We start from the raw sequence: 22,425 nt of genomic DNA on the forward strand, positions 1-22,425 counted from the left end.
AGCAAACAGCAACACATTCAGCTGTAAAGAAACAACTCCATTTTGGAGCCAGAGAAAGGCAAACAGAGCAAAGGAAGAAACAGGCAGCATCAGTGCTCCACGGTTTTCTCAGATATGCCCTCACTGCCTGTTGTGTCCACCTGAACTCAGTACCTGGGTCTAGATGGGAAGGTCCAGGGAACTGAACAACTACCTCAGAAGCTGCCTTTGCATGAGGAGCTTGCAGAGGGAGATAACTCAAAGAGCAGGCCTTCTTTTCAGCGCTGCCTACCCGCAGCTATGCTTTTAAACTGTGGGTGGAAAGGTTTAACCCACTGCTCCCAAAGAGCACTTGGGCTTTAACTTTTCACCTTTTCTAACATCCATTCTTCAACCAGGTGTCTGGGCTGTGAGACTCACAACAACAAAAGGAGCAGCTTATGCAGAAAAACCCACTCTCAGCCCAATCTTGTTGGTCTTGGAGCTGTGAGGAAGTTTTTTACCCACATCAAATTTTAACCAGGGCTTTTAAAGACTCCTTTCAAAACTAGGTCTCAAATGCAGGATGGAGCATCTCCCTGCCAGGGAAGCACAAGAACCAGCACAAGGTGATGCAGTGCAGCAGTACAGCATCTGACAACCAGGAATCCTGTATCTGGACTTGTCTACATGTCAAAAGGAACCACTTGCTCCAGCTTCTCTGTGCTGCCTTTGTGAATCTTAACTAGGTCTCTTGACCATTTCTTTACTGGAGCAGGAGAACTGGGTAGTATGTGGAACAGGAGAGAAAGCAGAGATGACTCAGGATGCCTCAGATGCATTGTTAGATTCTGACCTCTGTTGAGCATGGTGGAGGTGGTGCAACACCTTGTGCTACCTGGATGATAAAAACAGGAATGACAACATAAAGGGCATGGAACCAGATCCATCCAGTTCAAGTCTTTCCTTGCTTTGGGCCTGACTGATGGCAAGTACACAGAGAGACTCAGAGCAGCTCAACAAGGTCAGACCTTAAAAATAAGTTGCCTGAGCACCGTCTTTCAGTCTGATGCAAAGTCCTGACAGGCACTGACCCTCCAAAGCCAGGTTCTCCTTTGGTGATGAGCTAGTGAGAAACAACTGCTCGAACACAGCTTCAGAGCACACGAGGAGAGCAACAGCAAGCCTCCAAACTGTGGACAGAGGACAGAAGATCTTCATGCACTGCAAAAGGATGTTGAACTTTGCTGGGAAGTAAAATGGGACTGCCACCACTGCCTAGATGGATTCCCTTTGGGAAGGCAGCACTGCAGGATGAAGACAGCAAAAAACCCCACTGAAGATGTGTATATATCTTGTGCTACACCATACAACACATAAAAGTCTTACCTGGGAAGGAGGAGATGCTTCCTCATCAGAGAGCTGATGGGTTAGCTTACACAAGACCTCACACCAACCCTGTGATCCCCAGCCTGTTAGTCAAGAGATCCTAGGGAATTCCAGTCCAGGAATCTACTCCAGGACAACACGAACATGGATAAAATACTCTACTGAGCAGGGTCTAACGGCTAACAGAGCACCGTGCACCCCTTTTTCTAATAGGCATGGACACTGCAGGTTAGCCACCTCCATTTGTCCTCATGATTCCCCAAAACACTCAGCTCCAACCCCTCTACTCTTTCAGTCATTTCTATTTCCTCTGCAGAGAGCAGCAGATCTGGTTGGAAGCCAGCTGAGCAGTGGTGTTTAATGGATTGACTCGTCTATGGATTTCCTCTAAAAAAAATAAAGGAGAGCCAAACATTTCAATAAATAGAAGACAGGATTAAATAAATCAGCTTAAAATTACTTTTGAACCATTCCCAGTTATGTCACATGGAGGAAATGCATCACCAGGGTCCTTTCTTCACTGCTTTTTTCAAATATTAATAAGCAGTGTAATTGCAACATGAGTCACTGCGATCTCCTGCCAAGCTGGAGGGACTATCTGCAAGATGCAGGCTTTCTAGAGCCTTGCAAAGGCAGATGTGTGCTTGGTGTCTGCATGGTAAGCAGCAGGGTATGGAAAATGGCCAGGCAGTTGCTTGCCTCTGCAAGTCATTCCCTTGCTTGCTCATTCCCTTACCACCTCTCTTAAAGACCCCCTTGCACATGGGATTTATTGTGGGGTAGGGCTTTGATGCCCTGAGTGTGTAAGGCAAAGCAGACAGTGTGTGATTTTTAGTCCGTGAGGAAGGTCAGGGCTGAGAAACAAGACATTCCCAGGTCTGGGCAAGAAGGATTCAGCTGACAGTAGAAGTGCTACCACTGGCTGTGCTTAAGCTGCCAGATTCCAATCAAACACTAGAAATGCTCCAGAGTGCCACGGAGAAGGGGAAAAGATGCCACAGATGCCAAAATGGAGATGACTGGAACCAGACAAGAGGTGTGAGGAAGAAAGACAAGGAAATGGGAAAAATGGTGCAGCACCTCAAGAAGGGAGCAGCCTTAGAGATGAAGAACACTGCCCTGGGAGGGCAAGGCACAGGCAGGACTCATTGCTGCCTGATTTTCTTTGCTCACTTCCAAAATGAGCCAATATGATCACAGAATCATGGAATGGTGTAGGAAGGGACCTTAACGCTCAACCAGTTCCAACCCCCTGCCATGGGCAGGGACACCTCCAGGTGCTCCTAGCAGACCAGGTTGCTCGAAGCTCCGTCCATCCTGGCCCTGAACACTACCAGTGATGGGGCAGCCACAGCTTCTCTGGGCAACCTGTGCCAGGGCCTCACCACCCTCACAGGTAAGAGCTTCTTCCTAATGTCTCATCTCAGTCTCCCCTCTGTCAGGTTAAAGTCATTCCCCTTTGTCATGCCCCTTGCAAAAAACCCCCAAACCAGATTTCAAAAGAATCCTTTAGGTACTGGAATGTTGATGTTGATGCTACTGGGCATCTACTGCAGCTCTAACACGCAATGCCGATGCTGCCCTGCTAGCAGTGGTGCTGCTACCATCTGTGACCTCCTCCTGAGTCTGATTTTGCAGTGCTGACTGGACACAATCTCCCAGACGTCTTCTCTACAGAGATGCTGCAAGGTGCCCGAATTCCAACTTACCAAAGATCTGACCACAGTCCAGGGAAAGACACCAGTGCTAGGGACCTAAAGCCCCAGCTCTCTTCCCAGGCAGGCAAAAAGGCATTTTAAGAGTTGGCTTTGAAGGATCAGTCCTCAGAGATGGAGAAGAAGGTTTATACAGGAGGCTCCAAACACACCAGCCTAACCAAGACCACAGGGCTTTCAGTTGGGCACTACCTGCAGGTTCTGCACTGGGCCAAGAAGGTTAAACTCCCCAGTCCCAATACTAGCCAAAACTCAAAAATTCCCTCAGTTCAACCCCAAAAATCCAAAGTCCAGCTGGATGTGGAGATGGTAAGCTCTCGGGAGGACTTTGGCAGCTGCCGCGCTTACCTCATCTGACTCATCTGAGAGGGTCCGCAGCAAGTTAGGGAGGAGGCTGTCGGTGTGTCGGAACATCTAGAACCAGAAAGATGGATGGCATCAGTCCTACAGACCTGGTCTCCCCCTGCCATAGGACCCCTTACCCTGAGGGAGGCTGGTGGGACTTCACCAGCATTTTCCATCTGAGCTGGACAGCTCTTGTTTCTTAAGCCACTGGGTATCCAGCAACCAAAACCTTCTCAGAAAAGGTAGAAGGACACTTGGTTGCAATGCTACGAAGGTAATTACAGCCAACTCAAAGGCATGAAGTAGGCTGGGAGCGGATAAGCTCTGTCCCATGGGGGAAGAAAAAGGCTCACAGGCTGAGTCCCTGACCTACCTTACGAGGAGTCTTGATATACAAGTGGTAGAGCCATTTCAGGACTGCAATTCTGGTCATCATCCCAGTGGACGTGTCATGAAGGTGGCAGTCTAGCACCTGAACTATTCCATCCAGGTTCAGGGTCACCTGGATCCTCTCACAGCTGCATGGAAAGAAGAGAGGCTGGTTCAGTGCTGTAATGTCCAACTCCCTCCTCCCTTGGTGGAGAGGTCTACAACACACCAGAGGCTGCACCAAACATCTCAACCCTGAGAAAGCCCAAACCTTTGCCTTTTCCTGCTCTACTCACCCTGGCCATCCACATTTCTTATTTTGTGTACCCAGATCTGCTCTGGGTACACAAAAACCCACAGTGTTTTTATGTCTTCAAGAGTTATGACAGCCAGGAAGCAAGCTTCAGGCTTGCAAGCCTGGGAGTCATGGCTGGGACTAGCCAGGTTTGCCCACGTGGCACTATGAGATGGGGAAGCACAACGAGAGACAGCAACACACCAAAAACTTGCTTTGGAGACAACAGAAGTCTTCCAGACTTTAAGCTTTACCACTTTCCAAAAGTAGCTGGTACCTATACATGGCAAGACACCACGATAAATGAATCCATCTAGCACCATGGCTGTGCTGAGAAACTGGTCGCTATTGCAGGCACCACATTTGGGGTTCAAAGACTAGAGATCCATGAAATGCACTCAGAATCCAACACAAGCCTGACCAGCTCAAGCATCTCCAGAGAACAATAATCCACATGTCCTCAAAGCCCATGACTTGGGAACACCCACAAGGTGAGGACATCCAGTTTAGGCTAATCTCAGCAGACTGATGCTGGGACTGCAGATGGTGCCCTGGGTGGCAATGCTTTTGGGATGCAGCTCTCTGCTACAAGGCTGCCCTGAGAACATCATCTTATTTCTCAAAAGCCATCCCAAAAAGATGAGGATAACCCTCGGTCATCAACCAGGAATGAAAACAAACAACTCCTTTCGTTAACCAGGACACTGCCTCTTTTATAACACAGTCAAGGCTGCAGGCCCTTAGTTCTTATTCCCCAGTTTTCTCCCCAAATGGTTGGGACCTGCATCGGGCCAGGAGACTCCAACACAGAGGAGGTCATGTTAAGGCTTTTTTTTTTTGTCCTGTTTGTGATCCTGAAGACTACATGATGGTTTCCCACCTCCTCAACAGCAGAGAGAGATGGCTGGACCCAAGATGGGTGGACCTGAGATGGCTGGAGCAGACTTCCAAGAGACAGATACACTGAAGAGCTAATTCACTCCTGTCCTACCCAATCTACAAAATTATTCTAGGCTGGACCAGACTCTTGATGACTTTTCTAGAGTGCGCAGGGATGCTCTGCATCTCCTTTGATAAGAAATCCTAAGGGGCAGATTTCTCATAGCATAATTTGCAAGTAGAGCTGTGGCTTAATAGGATTTGATCTTCCCCAGGACACACATTGTAAGGGCAAAAGGAGGAGGCTCCAGCCCCTCACAGCCCTGGAGATATCTGACTGCTTAATGTGCCTCATGGAACAGATGCCAGGGTCTGCAAATTGCATTTTGAGTTAGAATAGGTTTTGCTTTGATGTTGCAAACAACAGCCAAATGCTCAGAACCAAGACGAAGGAGGGGCTCAGAGCACGGGGAGTTTGGGAGAGATGTACAAGGAAGCACTGTTCCAGGCTGTTAAAGCCAGCCTGAAGGAGCTCAGTGTCTGGTTTTCCTGCAAAACCAGCTCCCGCTGCAGCAGCACAGCCTGCCACCCACCACACATGGGACTCCTGATGGAAGAGCAGCATGAATCCTTGATCAATGCCAAAATACACATTGCCTGTGCAGGATGGGGAAAAAGCCCTCAGGGTAACACGTGTTTTCAGAAGGAAGTGGTCAAAAAGAAGGCACAGAGAAGCAGTGCATGAAGCCAGCTGGTTTAGAGGTGGCCCTGATGCTGTCACATCCATCAGGTCCATCCTGCTATGAGGCAGGTCAAGAGCATGCAAAGTGATATGGTCTGCCATGGTGCCTTTAGAGGAGGATGCTGGACTTCTGCCAGCACAGCAACAAGCCATTTCATAAGTAATTGTGCCAAAATTGCTTGTGGAAACCCCCTCCCCATGAGGCAGTACCCAGGCAGAGCCAACATCCAACTGAGCTGACTCCAGGAGGTAGTTGGCAGTGTTGGGCTCACCTTGAGTGAGCAAGACCTCAGCCATGCCATGTACCCCCACCCTGCAGCTCCCCGGGCTCAGCTCCTGCTAAAAAGGCTGGTGCTGGACAAAGCTCCTGGTTTGCCATCCCTTCCCACATCTGCCAAGATAAACTTTTTACGGGGGGTTGCTGATGGAGAAGCAGCTTGTTTACTCAGCGCAAAGCCAGGACACCCATCCTGAAAGGCAAGGGGTCTCATGAACGTGTGAAATTTGGCTAAAAATCTCCCACCAACCATGCTCCTCTGCCCCTGAGATGGAGTAGCACATGGGCTGCCACCTTTCCAGGGCAGAAGGCAGAGCTGAACATGGGAAGTGCTGCTGTGACTGCAGCTCTAAAGCAGGATCACAGCTTGTGCCAGCTCTCCTTAATCCCCAGCAGCACAGAGTGGGAGCACCAGTAATGGCATTGCCTTAACGTGATTCTCTGGGCTGCCATGCCAGTTCCCACACCAGCATCTGCAGCAGGGCAGATGTCAAATATAATTGCTTCCATCTAACCCACTACCCCAGATTCTCCTCCAGAGGATGAATGTGGCCCTGGCACTGCCTCTGTCGTTCATCTGTCACAGCAAGAACATGTTTTTAGAGTGAGCTGAACAATGATGGAGGCTGTACCAGGCTCTGACCTCTGGACTGGCACCCTTTGCTCAAGCTGAGTGGTGGGGCAGGAGACCCACTGCCCAGTACATCCCTCCCATCTCAGAAAGAATCTTCAGCATAGCAGCAGAGCTCACTTTCCCACTGCATTCAACCCACGGTTATGTTTTTCACCCCTTATCAGTTAATTTTCTTACTTTTCCACTTTCAAGGGCTTCTGCCACCTCTCTCCTCAGCAGTCACCTTTTCTCTGTCAATGCCTGAGCTGTCATCTCCCTCCTGGCCATCCCAGCTGCTTTCCTGTCCTTATTTTCAGACAAGGTTAAGCTCCACACCAGGCTCTAGCCTTTAAGCAGGCTCAGAGAAGTGGCCTTGCCAAGGGTGGAAACAGCCAGGCTCTTTCATTGTGGGCCAAGTCACAAGTGCAGCTCCCATACCGGCTGGCAGCTGTGCTGCTCAATGGGCTCAAGCCAGCAGCCAGGAGGTAATGAGCTCTTCTCTGCTTTGGGTCCCACAAGCTGTTGCTTTCTCATACTCCATCACTCTCCTTTTGGTGCTCTTGGCTTTCTTCTGCTTACTGTGGTTTCCAAGGACTGGAAATGCCTGCAGTGCCAGCACAAGCTGATCTCCCAGAGGAACAATCAGGTTAAGGCCTAGGCAGAGGCATCCAGTCCAGCGAGCTGTACATCACTATGACAAGCACACCCTCAGTCCCCTCCAGCTCACCCATCCAATGGCGCAGTGGGAGCAGCGAAGGGAACCCACCTCCTTGCTCCAGGCTGGAGAGGAGGACCAGGAGGAGCCTCCTTGAGAGGACACCCTCAACCTGAAGGCTGAAGCACGATGAGCTGCTGGAGGATGGGATTCCAAGGCAGGCTTGGTGCATGAGCTCAGAGCAAGTCATTGTGCTGCCTTCGGCCACCCATCCCCTGGGTGCTGTGGGGCACCCAGCACCATCCCTAGCCTCCACCCAAGTGTTCACCACCTTGACGGGCTCTCCATCTTCGTGGCTGAAAGCTGAAGTTGCACGAGGCTCTGGGCATGGGGTTACAGAAACTTCCAGCACTAGACAAGCAGCAACAACTTTGGCTTTCGACTAAGTCCTAACTACTCGACTTCAAAGTCTGATTTAAGCACGTTCTTGGGCGGTTCAGCCACGTGGCAGCTGTTTGACCTTTCTGCAGAGCAACAAGCAGCTTTACATGTCCATTTGCTGCTGAACACCACTCAAAACAAGACTACTTGCTTGCATCAAGAAGGACCACAAAAGGATCCCCCACCTCCTAGCTTGGTAAGGAATCCTGGTCCTATCACCCTTGTCCAACTGCCATGCATCTAACCCAGACTGCTGCCTGCCAGCCATGCCTTTGGAACTTGTTTCAAACTGCCCAGGTCTTGTACTGAAAACACTGATGCAGCTACAAGAGCCTAAAAGGCACTTTCCAGTTGCTTTGGTCCAGTGACATAGGACAGACATCTGCATCTTCTCCTGCAGCAGTTCAGACTAACAGAAGAAAGCCTGGGCTCTGCTCCAGCAGCCATACTTCCCACCTCCCCTTCCTGACCCAGGCTCACAACAGCCATCGCAGCATCAGAACGGTCAGCTAGGCCACAGAAGAGGTCCACTCCCTCTGAAACACAGTTCTGGTCCACCTCTGGTGAACATTTTTGCAGGCACTGGAAGCAGGGACCACCACCTGCATGGGGAGCCCCTAATCTCCTCCAGCCTCCTGCAGTCAGGCTTTCCCAGGAGCCAGTTTCTGTCTTGGCATACAGTCCCCATTTTCTAGTAACTGCCACCAGGAAGCTCCCTCCAAGTGAAGCTGGCAATCACCCTGGAAGCATTTTGGGCTGCCAACAGCACATTTTAGGAGCAGGGTGGGAGGAAGGGGGCTATGTGTGTCAGTTTGGGGCCATAGAAATGTGCCCAGCATCCATGTATCAAGCACTGAGGCCCTGTCATCTTCTTGGATGACATCTTCATGGAAGACAATCCTCTGCAGATGCTGGGCTGTAGCTCCTCCACCTATGCTGATGGAGATCCTCCTCCTTCACTTCTCCCCACTGCTGCAGTCTACCCCACTGCAGACCACAGCCATGTGGGGAGGGCAGGAGAAGGGGGCATGAGAGCTGGATGGTGGGAGCTGGATGTCTGGCACTGGGTCATGCTCCAGCACTCACTGGGGGAGACTGGGGAAAGCAGGGGTGAATGAACAAAAAAACGAGCAAAGAGTGACTTCATCTTCAAAGGTAGCTGCAACTTCCTCCTTCTGCAGGCCTTCTACCTTTACAAAGCAAAGACACAGTTTCTTGTGGTCCTGTTATGACACCCAGTGGGCATTCAGCATGCAGGCCACTGCCTGCTCCCTGGTATGAATTACAGCTGCAGCTGGTACCATCTCTCACCTTCCAGCACCAGGGACAAGCCAGGCAGCCTGAGCAATAGATGGAGCACTGGGCTGATGTCCACGGCTCCTGTCAGCCTTCAACAGATCCCAAACCATGCCAATCCTCCCGCAGTGGATGCCATGGTGAAAAGGTTTCAGGTCCTGATGCGGGGACAGCAGAGAGGTCCCACAAGATGGCCTGAGACCAGGTAAACCCCAGGATAAAACTTGTGAGTCTCCTTTTTAAAAAGGCTTAGAAAGGCTTAAGAACAAGTGCTTCTGTAAAACAAGGTCTCTTAGAGAGGCAAAGGATCTTGCCAGCTGTCCTGGATGGTTCTCCCTGTTTTTTCCTTTAGCTCAGGCTCTCAGTGACTCTATGACCAAGTCACTCCAGCTCTCCCTGCTTTTATCCCCCACTGGTCTTCCCTCCCTCTCTCCCCCAGGCACAACTTCTTCAGCACAGAGAAACAGTTATCACTTGTCCTCCTGAGTTAGCGCCTCTCCTTTTCCTTCCCCTTCCCAATTTCAGTCCTATGCACTCCCACTTCAGCACCTGCTAAACTTTAAGGGCTGAGCAGGGCCAGAACAAATGCAGCAATCACAGGAAAGCCAGGGAAAACCATTTAACAGCTATAAATTGAAATCCAAGTGCAAGTGAAAAGACCTGTACTTTCAAGAGAGGAAAAAATGAAGGGCATCATTAAGACCAGGGAGTAGCTGGGCTTTGCACCAGTGCAAAAAAGTGAATTGAAGGTACTGACCATCCAACCTGAAAAGCAGATGCTTGCATTGCTCTAGGATGCATTATGATGGGCATCATGCATCAGCCTCACTAATAGGATGCAACTAGAGTAACAGATCCTAGTTTGGGAACCACAACAACCAAATACATGCATCATCACAATAACAGCGCTGGAAATCACGACCTCTTAGGAAAAGTATTGCAGGCAGCAGTAGAAAAGTAAATGTGATGTAAGAGCAGAAGGATTTGCTTCCAGATTAACTGACAGCTGGCTGGGAAAAAAGGAGAGATTATTCAGATGAGATATTGTGCCTCCAGCAGACCACACACCACTGTTCCTCTACCACCATTCCTCTGCAGAGGCAGGAGGGAACCAAATGCCTCCTATTTTGGCCAAGTGAGAAAAGCCATAACCAAAACAACCCTTTGCCTTCTCCCAACCTTCAGCCTGTCTTCTAGCCAGAGTGACCAACTGTGAGGGCTTAAAGATAGGCAAAGTGCAGAATCCCGAGTGCACAGACACTGCCGCTTCATCAGACCCACCCTAGGGGGCTTTGCAAAGTCTCCTGAGGGAGCAAACCCTTCAGTTTATGATAAAGTCAAGACATTTTGGTGCAGGTGCATCTGAAAGAAGTCAACTCCTAAAGCATCCACCTCACTGTGGACCAGAAGACTCCAACTGCTTTCTAACCCAGACCATCATTCCCCAAAGTTATGTCAGTTGCTGTCCGCACCCTGAGAAAATTTCCCTTCTTTCCAAGCCCCTTTGAAGCAACAAACAGACCCTACCTGGATGCTGTAAAGACACTGTTGCTGAAGCTGGAACCGCTGGCTACGTCCAGAAAGCCTGGGGGCAGGTAAATAGGAGACACAGTTAGTGGGATAGCAGGGAAGGCAGAGTATGGAGAGCTGTATGACCTTCTGCAAAGACATCACCAGCCACCATTTGACAGTCTGGGGATCTTGAGGATCCCTTTTACCTGCACTGAGCCTTTAACACTCCTTGTCAAAGTCTTCACCACTGGCAGAGGTACTGCACAAAGCTGGCACAGGACTGCACTTACCTGGCAAAATGAAGGCTGCACAGCTTCAAACCTCTGCCCCAAACTGGGTCTCCTCTGCAAAAGAGACCCACAAACGTCCTTCTGATGGTTTCAACCACTCCCAAGCAAGGAGCTTAGAATGGTGTCATAGAATCACAAGATAGTTTGGGTTGGAAGGGACCTCAAAGCTCATCCAGTTCCAACCCCATGCTATGGGCAGGGACACCTTCCACTAGACCAGGCTGCTCCAAGCCCCGTCCAAGCTGGCCTTGAACACTGCCAGGGATGGAGCAGCCACAGCTTCTCCGGGCAACCTGTGCCAGGGCCTCACCACCCTTACAGGGAAGAACTTCCTAATATCTAATCTAAGTAGACAGACATACAGATATTATAAATATATTATTATGTATAACAAGTATTAAGTTATCTGACATGACTAGAACTAGTTATTCCAGAAAATTTTGTGTTTCAAAGAGCTTGCAAGATCTCCTGCCACACTTCCACTCACTGGAATTTTAAATTCAGAATAGACTCATTAAATTAAAGGACTGCAGAGCTGCCTTTTACTGTACAGATTTCAAGGCCTAGAGATACCACACAAGCACAGAAAGGGCTGAGTCCAACCCAGGGCATCTCCACTTGGCCAGCATTCCTACAGCATGACTCCATGTGGAAGCCAAGCAACCCAAACAACTTTCCAACCTCTGCTCCGTGCTAAAACTGGGTCTTACAAGAATGGTGAAAACAGGACAGGATGAACTATACTGTTCATGCCCCCTTGTGCCCACAGCCTTTACTCACACATGCAACAGCACCACCACATCAGCACAAGGGACCAGACCTGCAATAGCATTACAGGTTTATCTGATCCTGCCCACTTCAAGGTACAATCCAACCCAAAATGGGTAGAGATTAAACTTCCTGTTGATGTTTTAAAGGTCTTCTGCCATAGATTTTAATAAATTGAGATATTCTTGGAACAAATAAAGAATAAAACTTTTTGCTGCTTTGCTACAGCACAATTCTTTCCCTTCCAAAAAGCTACTGCATTGGCCAGGAATTGAACCTGGGCCTCCTGAGTGGCAGGTGAGAATCCTACCACTGAACCACCAATGCTGCCCTTTGCAGTACTGCCTGTGCACCCACCTGTCTGCCCGCTGCCTGCACAGCTCTTGCCTCTTCACCTTGCACCCAGCTGCTGCTGAATAACAAAAGCCCTCAGCCTTTCAATTTCCACTTTCCTGCTCCCTCTCAAAGGGAAGTGGGAAACCCTTTGACAGGATTTTCCAAAAGCCACTTGCAGGCACGTTACAGAACAGCACTGGGCTGAAGGTGCAGCCCCAGAATACAGCAAATTAGCTTGTGTGATGTAAATGTTACATGTATTTCACACACCTGGACAAGAAGATGTGCCAGAAGCAGCATTTAGTCATGCCAGGACAACAGCATCAAAGGGATGCAGCTGGACAGCTAAAGCTGCTGCTGTTTCCAGGCACTGATCCACTGGGAGCTTCTTGGTTTAGTTTCTTCTCACTTGAACACTCTTCCAGGTCTCCCATACCACTTGCAGACTTCTTACCTTTTCCGTTCTGGAAACTTTAGGACTGGAACAATACCTCTGTGAGGTGATGGCCACAAGAACACCGTGAATTTTGTAAAGGACTGAAAATTATTCTGTTCTCTACCCTTCCCCAACACAGACACCCCTCACGCAGGTTCTGGTGCTCTCCCTGGACTAACACAGCTCTCTAAGCTCTCATTTGAGAGCATTATAGCTCCTCCTAAACCAGTCACTGCAGGACAGGTGGGCTATTCTCTCCCTGTGTTATGCAGCAAGACACTAAACATTTTAACTATACATAATAATTTTCTGGTCAACTTAATGACTTAAGCTGAAGTGAAGCATGGCAAGGGGATGCTCACCAGGGAGTGCAGCAGTACCTGTGTACCAGGCCTACCAGAGACACTGCTACAGCACCAAGGCTCAAAGAAAGCAGAAGGGTCCCACGTGCCCTGAGCTGCCACAGGACACCAAACCAACTCAGAATTTCTCTTGAGGACCTTCCTTTGACCTTCTTCACACTATAATGGATCAGAATAAGGAGAGAGACTCACCACTGGATGCTGCCTCTGGCTTGGAGACGAGCTCCTCTGAGGTGGGCTCTGCTGACGGGGTTGTCAACTGCCTAGCTTCATCCATTTCATCGTCCTCTGGGATGACCAGCTTCATCAGGCTCTGGTTACACACATTCGCCACCTGCTTGATGTCTGAGTGGAGCCAGTGTAAGGAACAAGCAGTCCCACACACAGAGGGTGCAACATCTGGCCAGCCACGGAGAAGCCATCACAGCCCCACCATGGCTGCCCCAGCCCAGGTACTGCAACCCCCCGCAGTTCCAAAGTGCAGATTTCAGCACTTGGTGGGACTTCCGTTAGCCCTCTCCAGCCATGTACCTGGCCCTGCATCCCAGGGGCAGGGAACATGCACTTCCCTGTGGGTTGCTGTAGCAGGAATGGGAGCACCTCTGAGTTACAAGGATACTCTTCTTGCGATCGTCGTAGGAGAGACATGGCAGGACAGCAGTCAGAATCCCTGAGGAGTAAGGCAGCATCACCCGGCCAGCCAGCTGGATGAACTCCCTCATCCAGCACATAGCTGTCAGCTGGATCAGGTCATCTGGAAGACATGGGACAAAGGTAAGTGAAAGGACAGCAGTGGTAGCTGAGCAGACTACACAGCCAAGGACCATCTGCAAGCAGAGCTGCCTCTGCTCCATCCAGAGTCACTAGTGCAGAATGACCCTAATCTGTGACAGTTTCGTCTCAGAGGAGATATATAAGACCTAGTATGCAGTGAGGTTGAGATTAAACACAAACATTAGGTTTCAGAATTAACCCAGTTCAATCCATGGTGCTTCCTCATTTACAAGTATTCTGTCAAGTTTCCCACTGTTATTTCCTCTGTCACACCCATAGTAGCTGTTGTGTGGGGGTCAAACATCACTCGTGGCTTTAACCTCCCTAAATTCTGAAATAGGGAGCATTGCTGGGGCAGTCACCCAAGGAAAGGCCAAATTTCAGGCTTAAACACTGTAAATTCATGGGGCATCAGTTCAGTCAAGAGCAAGCAGTCTGGGTCTATTTCTGTATTTCTATCTCAGAAGAAACCCACTCCCATTCAGTAATGTTTAAAGAGCAGTTTAAGTTCAATAAACTCAGCTCACGGACAAGATCCTTCTCAGGAAATACATCCAGCTGCGGCTGTAACCCTCTGCCACTGCCTACAGCGGACCTGCAGGAGCTAAAGCATGGCGTGGCACATCAAACTTAACTGTCTGCCTATGCACCTAGTGCCAGCAGAGGTTAAGACAAGCCCCTAAGGAGATCCTTCTAGATGTACTGGATATCCACAGCCAGATATTTTACTTTCAGGTACTTCCGCTTCAGGAGGATGCCAGAGCTGTATTTGAGGATGGGGATCAGCAGTACAAGAGCAGTAGCTGCCTGTTCCTCCCTTTCAGGAGGATTTGCATGCATGATGACAAAGAAAAGCCAAGTGGGTAAGTGGTGAACAGTCACTGGAAAACTCCTGGCCTACGGTCAGCACCACAAACATGCTGGACACTGCTGCTTGGTCCTCACCTGCTGCCTGGCAATGGATCACCAGGATATTGGCCATTTCTGCAAACTTGACGCTGGAGGGATTCTTCTTGATCTCCTTGAGGAACTCCCCTAGAGCCATCTCACACCTGCATAAAGACAAAGCAGCTGGTCAGTGCTTGAGGATCTCACATGGAGAAGTTATGGGGACGATACAGAGAAGTTTCAGAGACCAGCCCCCTACAGGCACAGCACGCAGTCTCTGGTGAGACCAAGATGTGCCTGGGATGGGGAGCACAGAGGGGACAGGGGGGCAGGAGATACCCAAAGCTTTCAGTGCTTGCTTCTCAACATGCGGATACTGGGAAACAAAGAAGCAGGGACGATCCAGGAGAACTTGGCAGTGGGACAGACCTAGGCCAGTCTCACCAGGTACTCGGGCACTACAAAACAGGTCCAGTTACTCCCTCACAATGCAAGAAGCCAAGATCCTCTGATCTCCCTGAGAACATGCAGCCACTCCTGCACTTCACAATGCCTCTGTCTTAAGACCAACAATGGACCTGAGAAGCAAGCTCCCAATGATTGCTTCTTTTCTCCACCCAGGAGATGCTGGGTTGGTGCTCTATCTTGCTGAGAGAGACTCACATGCTGCAAGCTTGTTCAGAGAGCTCGTACTCCATCTGTGAAACACACATGAGCCTCTGCAGCTCCAGTACTGGGTGCAAGGGCTGGAAAGGCAATGGCTAAATTGAGCCAGAACAGTTTGTCCTCCAGCACAGACCACAGTGCCCTCCACAGCTACTCCAGCCACAACAATTCAGGGAAGGGATGTCCTTGCCAAGGACACTTCGATCCACTGACCAAGCCAGCTAGATTTGTCTGTCTCCCACCACATGCATGGGATTTTGCTGCAGTTACACAGAAGAGCAGAAAATAAGTCACATGATCACAAAACCACAGAACAGTTTGAGTTAGAAGGAATCTTCAATGCTCATCTAGTCCAACCCCTCCTGCAGGTTCCCTGAAGGAACACCTTTAACTAGATCAGGTTGCCCAGAACCATATCTAGCCTGGCCTTCAGTGTCTCCAGGGACGGTGCATCCACCACCTCTCTGGGCAACCTGGACCAGTGTTTTACTCCCTCATTGTAAATAATTTCTTCCTCACATCTGTCCTGAATCTCCCTTTTTCAGTTTAAAACCATCACCCCTCATTCTGTCACAATAGGCCCTGCTAAAATGTCTTTTACCATCTTTCCTATAAGTGAAGAGGGTGATGGACAGACAGTAAGCAAGGGACAGCCCTTGCACCCAGCCAGCTTCCACACTCACATTTTCCGTATCTCCTTGTTGTTGTCTCCCAGGATCTGGAAAAGCCCGTCCAAGATTTCTGGGAGGTAATCCAAGAGGTTGATGTCAGGCACAGATTCCAAGACCAGGATCTAGTTCAGGGGAAGAATAAGAAAGTAGAGGTGAATTTTGGAGAAGCTATATAAGATCTCCAGCACAAATCTGGCACAATACTGAGGAATTCAGAGCTGACCTGTATGGGATAGTGGGGAAGGACAAGAGGACAGTGTGGACTTGTCTGTCTTGGCTAGCACAGAAAGTAAGCCATCAGCCTGCAGCTACCTTTCCAACCACAGCTCTGTAAACCAGAGCAGGGAACAGGAATGACTTCCAAGAAGCATGCAGGCAGACAGGGGCCAGCAAACAGTACACCTGAAAGAGAGCGCGCAGCAGAGGCACGCATCCCTCCACAGACCAAAGCCAAGCACAGAGAGCTTCTGCCTTGCACGAAAAGGAGAAAATAAGTAGATTCCTTGCCTCCTGGAGAGCAATAATCCTGTCACTGCTGGGTGACGGAAGCACTGTCCCTTGGCAGACTGTAACCTCTAGACCACAGTGTGTCTATTTATACAAGCAGTGCTTCAACTTTGTTTTCTAACTTGGTGTGCGACATCCTGCACCAGCATGACATCCCTACAACCACAGCACTGTGGTGACAGGGAGATGGGATTTTAAAGAAGCAGGTGAAAAATTCTGCTGGCTTAAACCCCCCCGCCCAAGTAAATTCAGGTGCCTGAGCCCACACATCACTGTGGATATCTGCTGTCTGCCCAGACATGGGATGCTGATGGATCACAGGATTTTGCAGTTCAGACTGGCAGTGTGCACCTACCCAGGATATGATGAACTGGCGGGCATACTGGTTGTTGGAGTAAATCCTCTCACGCAGCAGCGGGATGAAGCTTACCAAGTCAAACTGGTTGTTCTCTGTCACAATGTCCTGCAGAGCCCAAGCAGAGGATGTTAGGAGGGATGTCCAGCACCGCACACAGCCACTCCTACCCGGCCTTTTTTAAGGCATATGACAGGAAATAGATGACAAGCAGTTGACACATGTGTCTGTGGGTCAGGAGACCTGGGGAGAAGAAATCACACGGTTCATTCAGACCATGACCTAGTAATCCCCCTTGGGCAGGGATTAACACTGAGCAGGACCAGAGAGGAAAGCTCCTGCCTGCTGTGTGCCAGCCCTGTTGAACAGAAGGAGGATGGGAGCTTCCTCAATTCATGCCTCAGTGGTGTTCTGCACACATGAGCAAGCATCTTTGATGTAACCATGCACGTAAGGGGTGGTAAAGTGCCCTGGCTTTTCTTTAAAGCTCTTCCTACAAGCTTGGTGGATTCTGCCATGTGGCCAAGCCTCCTGCACTAGCGGTGGAGCAGATCTCCCAGCAGGAAGGTCTGCAGCAGGCAATACACATCCTGCGCTAACAGCTGTGATAATAAGGAGTGAGGGCAGAACCTGGCAGGGAAATACTCACCTCTGAACAGTAGAAAAAGAACCGGGAACTCTGTGAGAGTAAAAGCCCATCAGCAGACAGAATGGGAACTGAACCACCCAGCCTGAAGCAGCAGCAGAGTAGCTCTGCTCACATCATTACTCACCCAGGCAAGGGAAGAAAAGCAGAGGAAGAGCCCTTCTGCTGCCTGGGATGGATCTGCAACCCTGATCAGATCAAAACCTTCTTCCGCCAAACACCTGGCCGCTAAGATGTGAACACTCATGTGGCACTGTAATAACCTACCAGCCCCTCAACCCAGCTGCCCAGGATCACCATCAGACCCTCAAACTGAGAGGCTATGGTCAGTGAGAGAAAAAAATGTTTTGACAGTAGCCACAGGCTTGAGAGACTGACACATCCCAGCCAGTGCATGCCTGCAGCCTCACCAAGGATTCTCAACTGGGGAGGAAAAATACCTTGAGAAGGCGATCAAGGAGCTCAGAACCACTTTTGACGTTCGGGTCAGGATCAGCAGCCAGCTGTGAATGACAGAGACAAGAACCATTGCAACAGTGGGTTCCAGGGCTGCTGCCTGCTCCACAGTGGAACTCCCATCAGGTTCACGGGACTGTTTCTACCCTTTGGCATCACAGAGACAGACACAGAAAAGGCCCTTTATCTTCAGCTCCTCATTAGGCTCAACAAATTCTCCTAAGAAACTTCCCAAAAGGGATATCAAGCACCCATCAGATCCTGCACCTACACAGGTTTTCATGGACCAGCAGCCATGCTCTCAAGAGGCAGAGAAATACAAGTTGCCAGTGAAAAGCTGCAGACAGGCATGTGTAGACACGGTTTTGACCCCACAGACCCCACAAAGCTTTAGTGCTGCAGAGCCACCTCGCCTGCAGCAGTTCTGTCAGCCTCATTTTCTAATATCACTCAACAAAGAGCAGGAAAATGCATCCTGGAGGTGATGTCAGAGAACAAGGTATCTTACAGCGAACTCCAGCACCCACAAAATCAGTGGCTACTGTACTGCTGCAAGAACTACTCATGTGGTCCTTCAGACCTAGCTGAGTCAAAGCAAACAAGTTTGCAACAAGTTGGAAAGAAGATCTTGGACGACTTGGTTTGTTTGATCCAGAGAAAAGGACTAGGGAACAAGCCTTAGTTCTCCAGTGTGGGAAAGAAAAGCACATGGGGGTTGTGAAGAAACTTCTTACCCTGCTGAGGCCATCAAAGAGCACATCGAAGTGTGGGAGGACAGAGCCCCTGGCCACCTTCACAATGTTATAGAGAGCCTCACAGGCGTAGTACCGCAGCCGACTATCGGCATCGTTGAAACATGTCAGCACCGGCTCAATCAGCTCCTTCAGGTAAAGACCAGAGTCCTAGTGGGCAGGAGGAGACAGGTTAGTTGAGGACCATGCCAGAAGGACATGGAAGAGATGGCGGTGCTCTGGAACATAATGCAAAATTCAGGCCCATAATGTCTTAGTGCACCTATGCTGCACAAGATTTAATGAGTTTTGGATTTTATTAGTGTAATTATTGCATTTTATTATTTAGGTACAGCTGAATTACTCAGCCAGCTGAACAAGCTGAGAAAGTGTTTCAAGGGAGTCTATGCCAGCAACTGAAATGGTACCTGCAACTTTACTTGCCTGGTTTTGATTCCCAGAGATGTGCAAGAAGTTTGGGCAGCTATTCAAGGGCTTGAGTACCCTCCTGTGTGAAGCAATCTCTCCTCTGCTGAAGACTGACCCACAGAGAAGCCCATCCCTGCCTCTCTCTGCCCTGCAGACAGGCCTTGAGGCAGACCCCAGCAAAATCAGCTGTCACCAGCCCTTGTAGCAGTCAGCCAGGATTCATCCCACTCTGCAGCTGGTTTTGGCTCAAACCCACCAAGCTTTCCAGTGCCCAAACAGTGACAGACCAAGCCCACCTGCACCTTCACAAAGAAAGTCTGTTGGGCTACTGTTTGTAACATCAGGAGATGAGCAGCACAGAGGAGCTGGTGACATGGGCTTCACAAAAACACAGACAACTGCTGGTTCCCAAAGCACCTTCCTGCCCTGTTATCTCCAGAAACACCAACACAGCTGTGGTCCCAGCTACCAGGAGAGAAGCAACTCCAGCCAGTGCAGCTGCTTGTGGACAAGGAGCTACAAGAACTAGTGGAGTCAAGCTGGATGCATCTATTGCCTGAAGTCACTGAAGGGCTCTGATTCCCCAGCAAGATTCATTTTATGTGCCGAGGTTTGTCTTCCCGGACTGTGGAAGAGCCACGCCAGGTTGATCCGGGTTCTGTTCACAAGTGAATATGTTTGATAAGGTCTCTCTACCCCAAGATTTTTTATTTAAGGATTTAAGATTTTTTGCTTAACGATTCACTGGCATAGCAAGAGTTTCAGGCAGACCCAGAACTGGAGGCAGAATCACCTCCCTCAACCTGCTGGTCACGCTCCTTTGGATGCAGCCCAAATCCAAAAGACACAGCCTGCCCTTCCTGCGCTGCTTTCTTTGCTGTATACCTCTCTACAGATCAAGACAACTCCTTCCCGTGGAGGTGCTTTCAAAAACCGGCTGTATGGTTTGACTCAAAAACCTGATGAAGCCATTAGCCTGCAGAGCCTGTGCTCCCCTCCACATGGATCCAGATGCTCTGGTATAGACCTGGAGGCACCTGACTGAGCTTGTTCTTGTTAATGAGAGAAATATTGTAACAGCCTTAACTGGGACAGGAATTCACCAACGTCCCATGCACGGGGCATCAATATAACACCTCCAGAACCAGACTGAGTGATCCATGCATTGAGCAAGTACAACTTCTACCAAACCCAACAGAAAACTGCTGGCTCAGGCTAACGCATCCTGACACCTGATGCTGCTCCCTCACTTTGACCACGACTCTACTACTGCTGGGCCCATTCTTCAGCCCTGCTTCCCAAAGGCCCTGTCTGTGCCCCTGGAGCTGACTGAGCTGGGGTGGGAGTTGGAAGGGCTTCAATCTTTCTCAGCTCCATGAACACAAATTAGTACCCAACCTGCTGAATCTAGTCCAGCTGCTGGAGACTGAGGATGGACAGATGCATTTCAACCATGCCTAGGGAACTGCCAAGATGCCACCCAGGCCAGAAAATGTTCCTATGCCCAAAGGATGTGGCTGGGTGTGCTGGAGATACTCCAACACAACCCAGCCATATGCTGCAATCAGGGAGGGAGCTAAGGAGCTACAAGGCCACCAGCCTGAGTCTCCCCGTCACATGGACAGAGGAAGAGGCACTGTTAGAATCACAGAATAGTTAGGGTTGGAAAGGACCTCAAGATCATCTAGTTCCAACCCCCCTGCCATGGCCAGGGACACCTCACACTAAACCATCCCACACAAGGCTTCATCCAACCTGGCCTTGAACACCGCCAGGGATGGAGCACTCACAACCTCACTGGGCAACCAATTCCAGCGTCTCACCACCCTAACAGGAAAGAATTTCCTCCTTATATCCAATCTAAACTTCCCCTGTTTAAGTTTTAACCCCTTACCCCTTGTGCTGTCACTACAGTCCCTGATGAAGAGTCCCTCCCCAGCATCCCTATAGGCCCCCTTCAGGTACTGGAAGGCTGCTATTAGGTCTCCACGCAGCCTTCTCTTCTCCACGCTGAAAAGCCCCAACTTCCTCAGCCTGTCTTCATACGGGAGGTGCTCCAGTCCCCTGATCATCCCCGTGGCCCTCCTCTGGACTTGTTCCAGCAGTTCCATGTCCTCTTTATGTTGAGGACACCAGAACTGCACACAATACTCCAGGTGAGGTCTCACAAGAGCAGAGTAGAGGGGCAGGATCACCTCCTTCGACCTGTTGGTCGCGCTCCTTTTCATGCAGCCCAGGATACGGTTGGCTTTCTGGGCTGCGAGCGCACACTGCCTGCTCATGTTCATTTTCTCATCGACCAGCACCCCCAAGTCCTTCTCTGCAGGGCCGCTCTGAATCTCTTCTTTGCCCAACCTGTAGCTGCGCCTGGGATTGCTCCAACCCAGGTGTAGGACCTTGCACTTGTCATGGTTGAACTTCATAAGGCTGGCATCAGCCCACCTCACAAGTGTGTCAAGGTCCCTCTGGATGGCATCCCTTCCCTCCAGCATATCAACCAGACCACACAGCTTGGTGTCATCGGCAAACTTGCTGAGGGCACACTCAAGCCCACTGTCCATGTCAGCGACAAAGATGTTGAGTAAGACCAGTCCCAACACCGATCCCTGAGGGACACCACTCGTTACTGGTCTCCAGCCGGACATCGAGCCATTGAGCACAACTCTTTGCGTGCGGCCGTCCAGCCAGTTCTTTATCCACCGAGTGGTCCATCCATCAAATTGATATCTCTCCAATTTAGAGAGAAGGATGTCGTGTGGGACAGTGTCAAACGCTTTGCACAAGTCCAGGTAGATGACATCAACTGCTCTACCCTTATCCATCAATAAGTTCTCCCACTACAACTCACACAAGCCACAAAAACCCACCTGCACTTACCTTGCCCAGGGCGATGGAGCAGGCGGCCAGGCCAATGAGTCCTCCCTTCCGGCTGTGGGGGTGCAGGGAGAGCGCAAACTCCTGTGACAGGATCTGGATCACATGCTTGATTTGAGACGTCTTGGCCTGAGCTACAAACTCTCGCACCAGCCTGAGGAGAGAAGAGGAAAATACCCAGGGGCTTTAGGTTCTGCCAGACACAAACGCTTGGGGGGGTCTCAGCTCCCCACGGCTGTCAGAAATAGCGAATTTTGCCAAAACAAATACCAAAGAAAGCGATACCAAAAAGGGAATCCTGAAGGAATCCACAAGTGAAACTAGAGGTCCTTCCTCTTCCCCACTTACATCCAACAGCTCCTCGCTGTCCTCCTGCTGCTCTCAGCATGCAGCCGCCTTTACCATTTGTGAACTCCAAGCCTAAGGTAGACTCTCAAGGCCCAATCACTGCAGCTGTATGCTTGCAAAGAAGTCACCAGGTCTTCAGACTCCCTCTCCAACACCCACATCATGGCACAAGAAAGCAGCAGAGACCTGCTCAGCATGCAAAAGGATCGTGACCAGCAGGTCAAAGGAGGTGATCCTGCCCCTCTACTCTGCTCGTGAGACCTCACCTGGAGTATTGTGCACAGTTCTGGTGTCCTCAACACAAAAAGGACATGGAACTGTTTGAACAAGTCCAGAGAAGGGCCACGAGGATGATCAGGAGACTGGAGCACCTCCCGTATGAAGACAGGCTGAGAAAGCTGG

General features: G+C 50.1%; 1 protein-coding gene across 1 annotated transcript in view; it reads right to left on the reverse strand.

Annotated features, from left to right (window-relative positions):
• The window catches only part of VAC14 (VAC14 component of PIKFYVE complex), a 65,267-nt gene that overhangs the window by 39,316 nt on the left and 3,526 nt on the right, over positions 1 to 22,425 (reverse strand). The window contains exons 2-12 of the mRNA XM_065662510.1: positions 21,679 to 21,829; positions 18,376 to 18,543; positions 17,626 to 17,688; positions 16,540 to 16,647; positions 15,690 to 15,799; positions 14,398 to 14,504; positions 13,298 to 13,432; positions 12,871 to 13,023; positions 10,502 to 10,559; positions 3,781 to 3,925; positions 3,411 to 3,476 (exon numbers count right to left, since the gene is read on the reverse strand). Of these exons, the coding sequence (XP_065518582.1) occupies positions 3,411 to 3,476; positions 3,781 to 3,925; positions 10,502 to 10,559; positions 12,871 to 13,023; positions 13,298 to 13,432; positions 14,398 to 14,504; positions 15,690 to 15,799; positions 16,540 to 16,647; positions 17,626 to 17,688; positions 18,376 to 18,543; positions 21,679 to 21,829 (1,264 nt within the window). The remainder of the gene's footprint in view (positions 1 to 3,410; positions 3,477 to 3,780; positions 3,926 to 10,501; positions 10,560 to 12,870; positions 13,024 to 13,297; positions 13,433 to 14,397; positions 14,505 to 15,689; positions 15,800 to 16,539; positions 16,648 to 17,625; positions 17,689 to 18,375; positions 18,544 to 21,678; positions 21,830 to 22,425) is intronic.

Source organism: Lathamus discolor, chromosome Z (assembly GCF_037157495.1).
Source record: "Lathamus discolor isolate bLatDis1 chromosome Z, bLatDis1.hap1, whole genome shotgun sequence".
In the NCBI taxonomy this organism is placed as follows: Eukaryota; Metazoa; Chordata; class Aves; order Psittaciformes; family Psittacidae; genus Lathamus; species Lathamus discolor.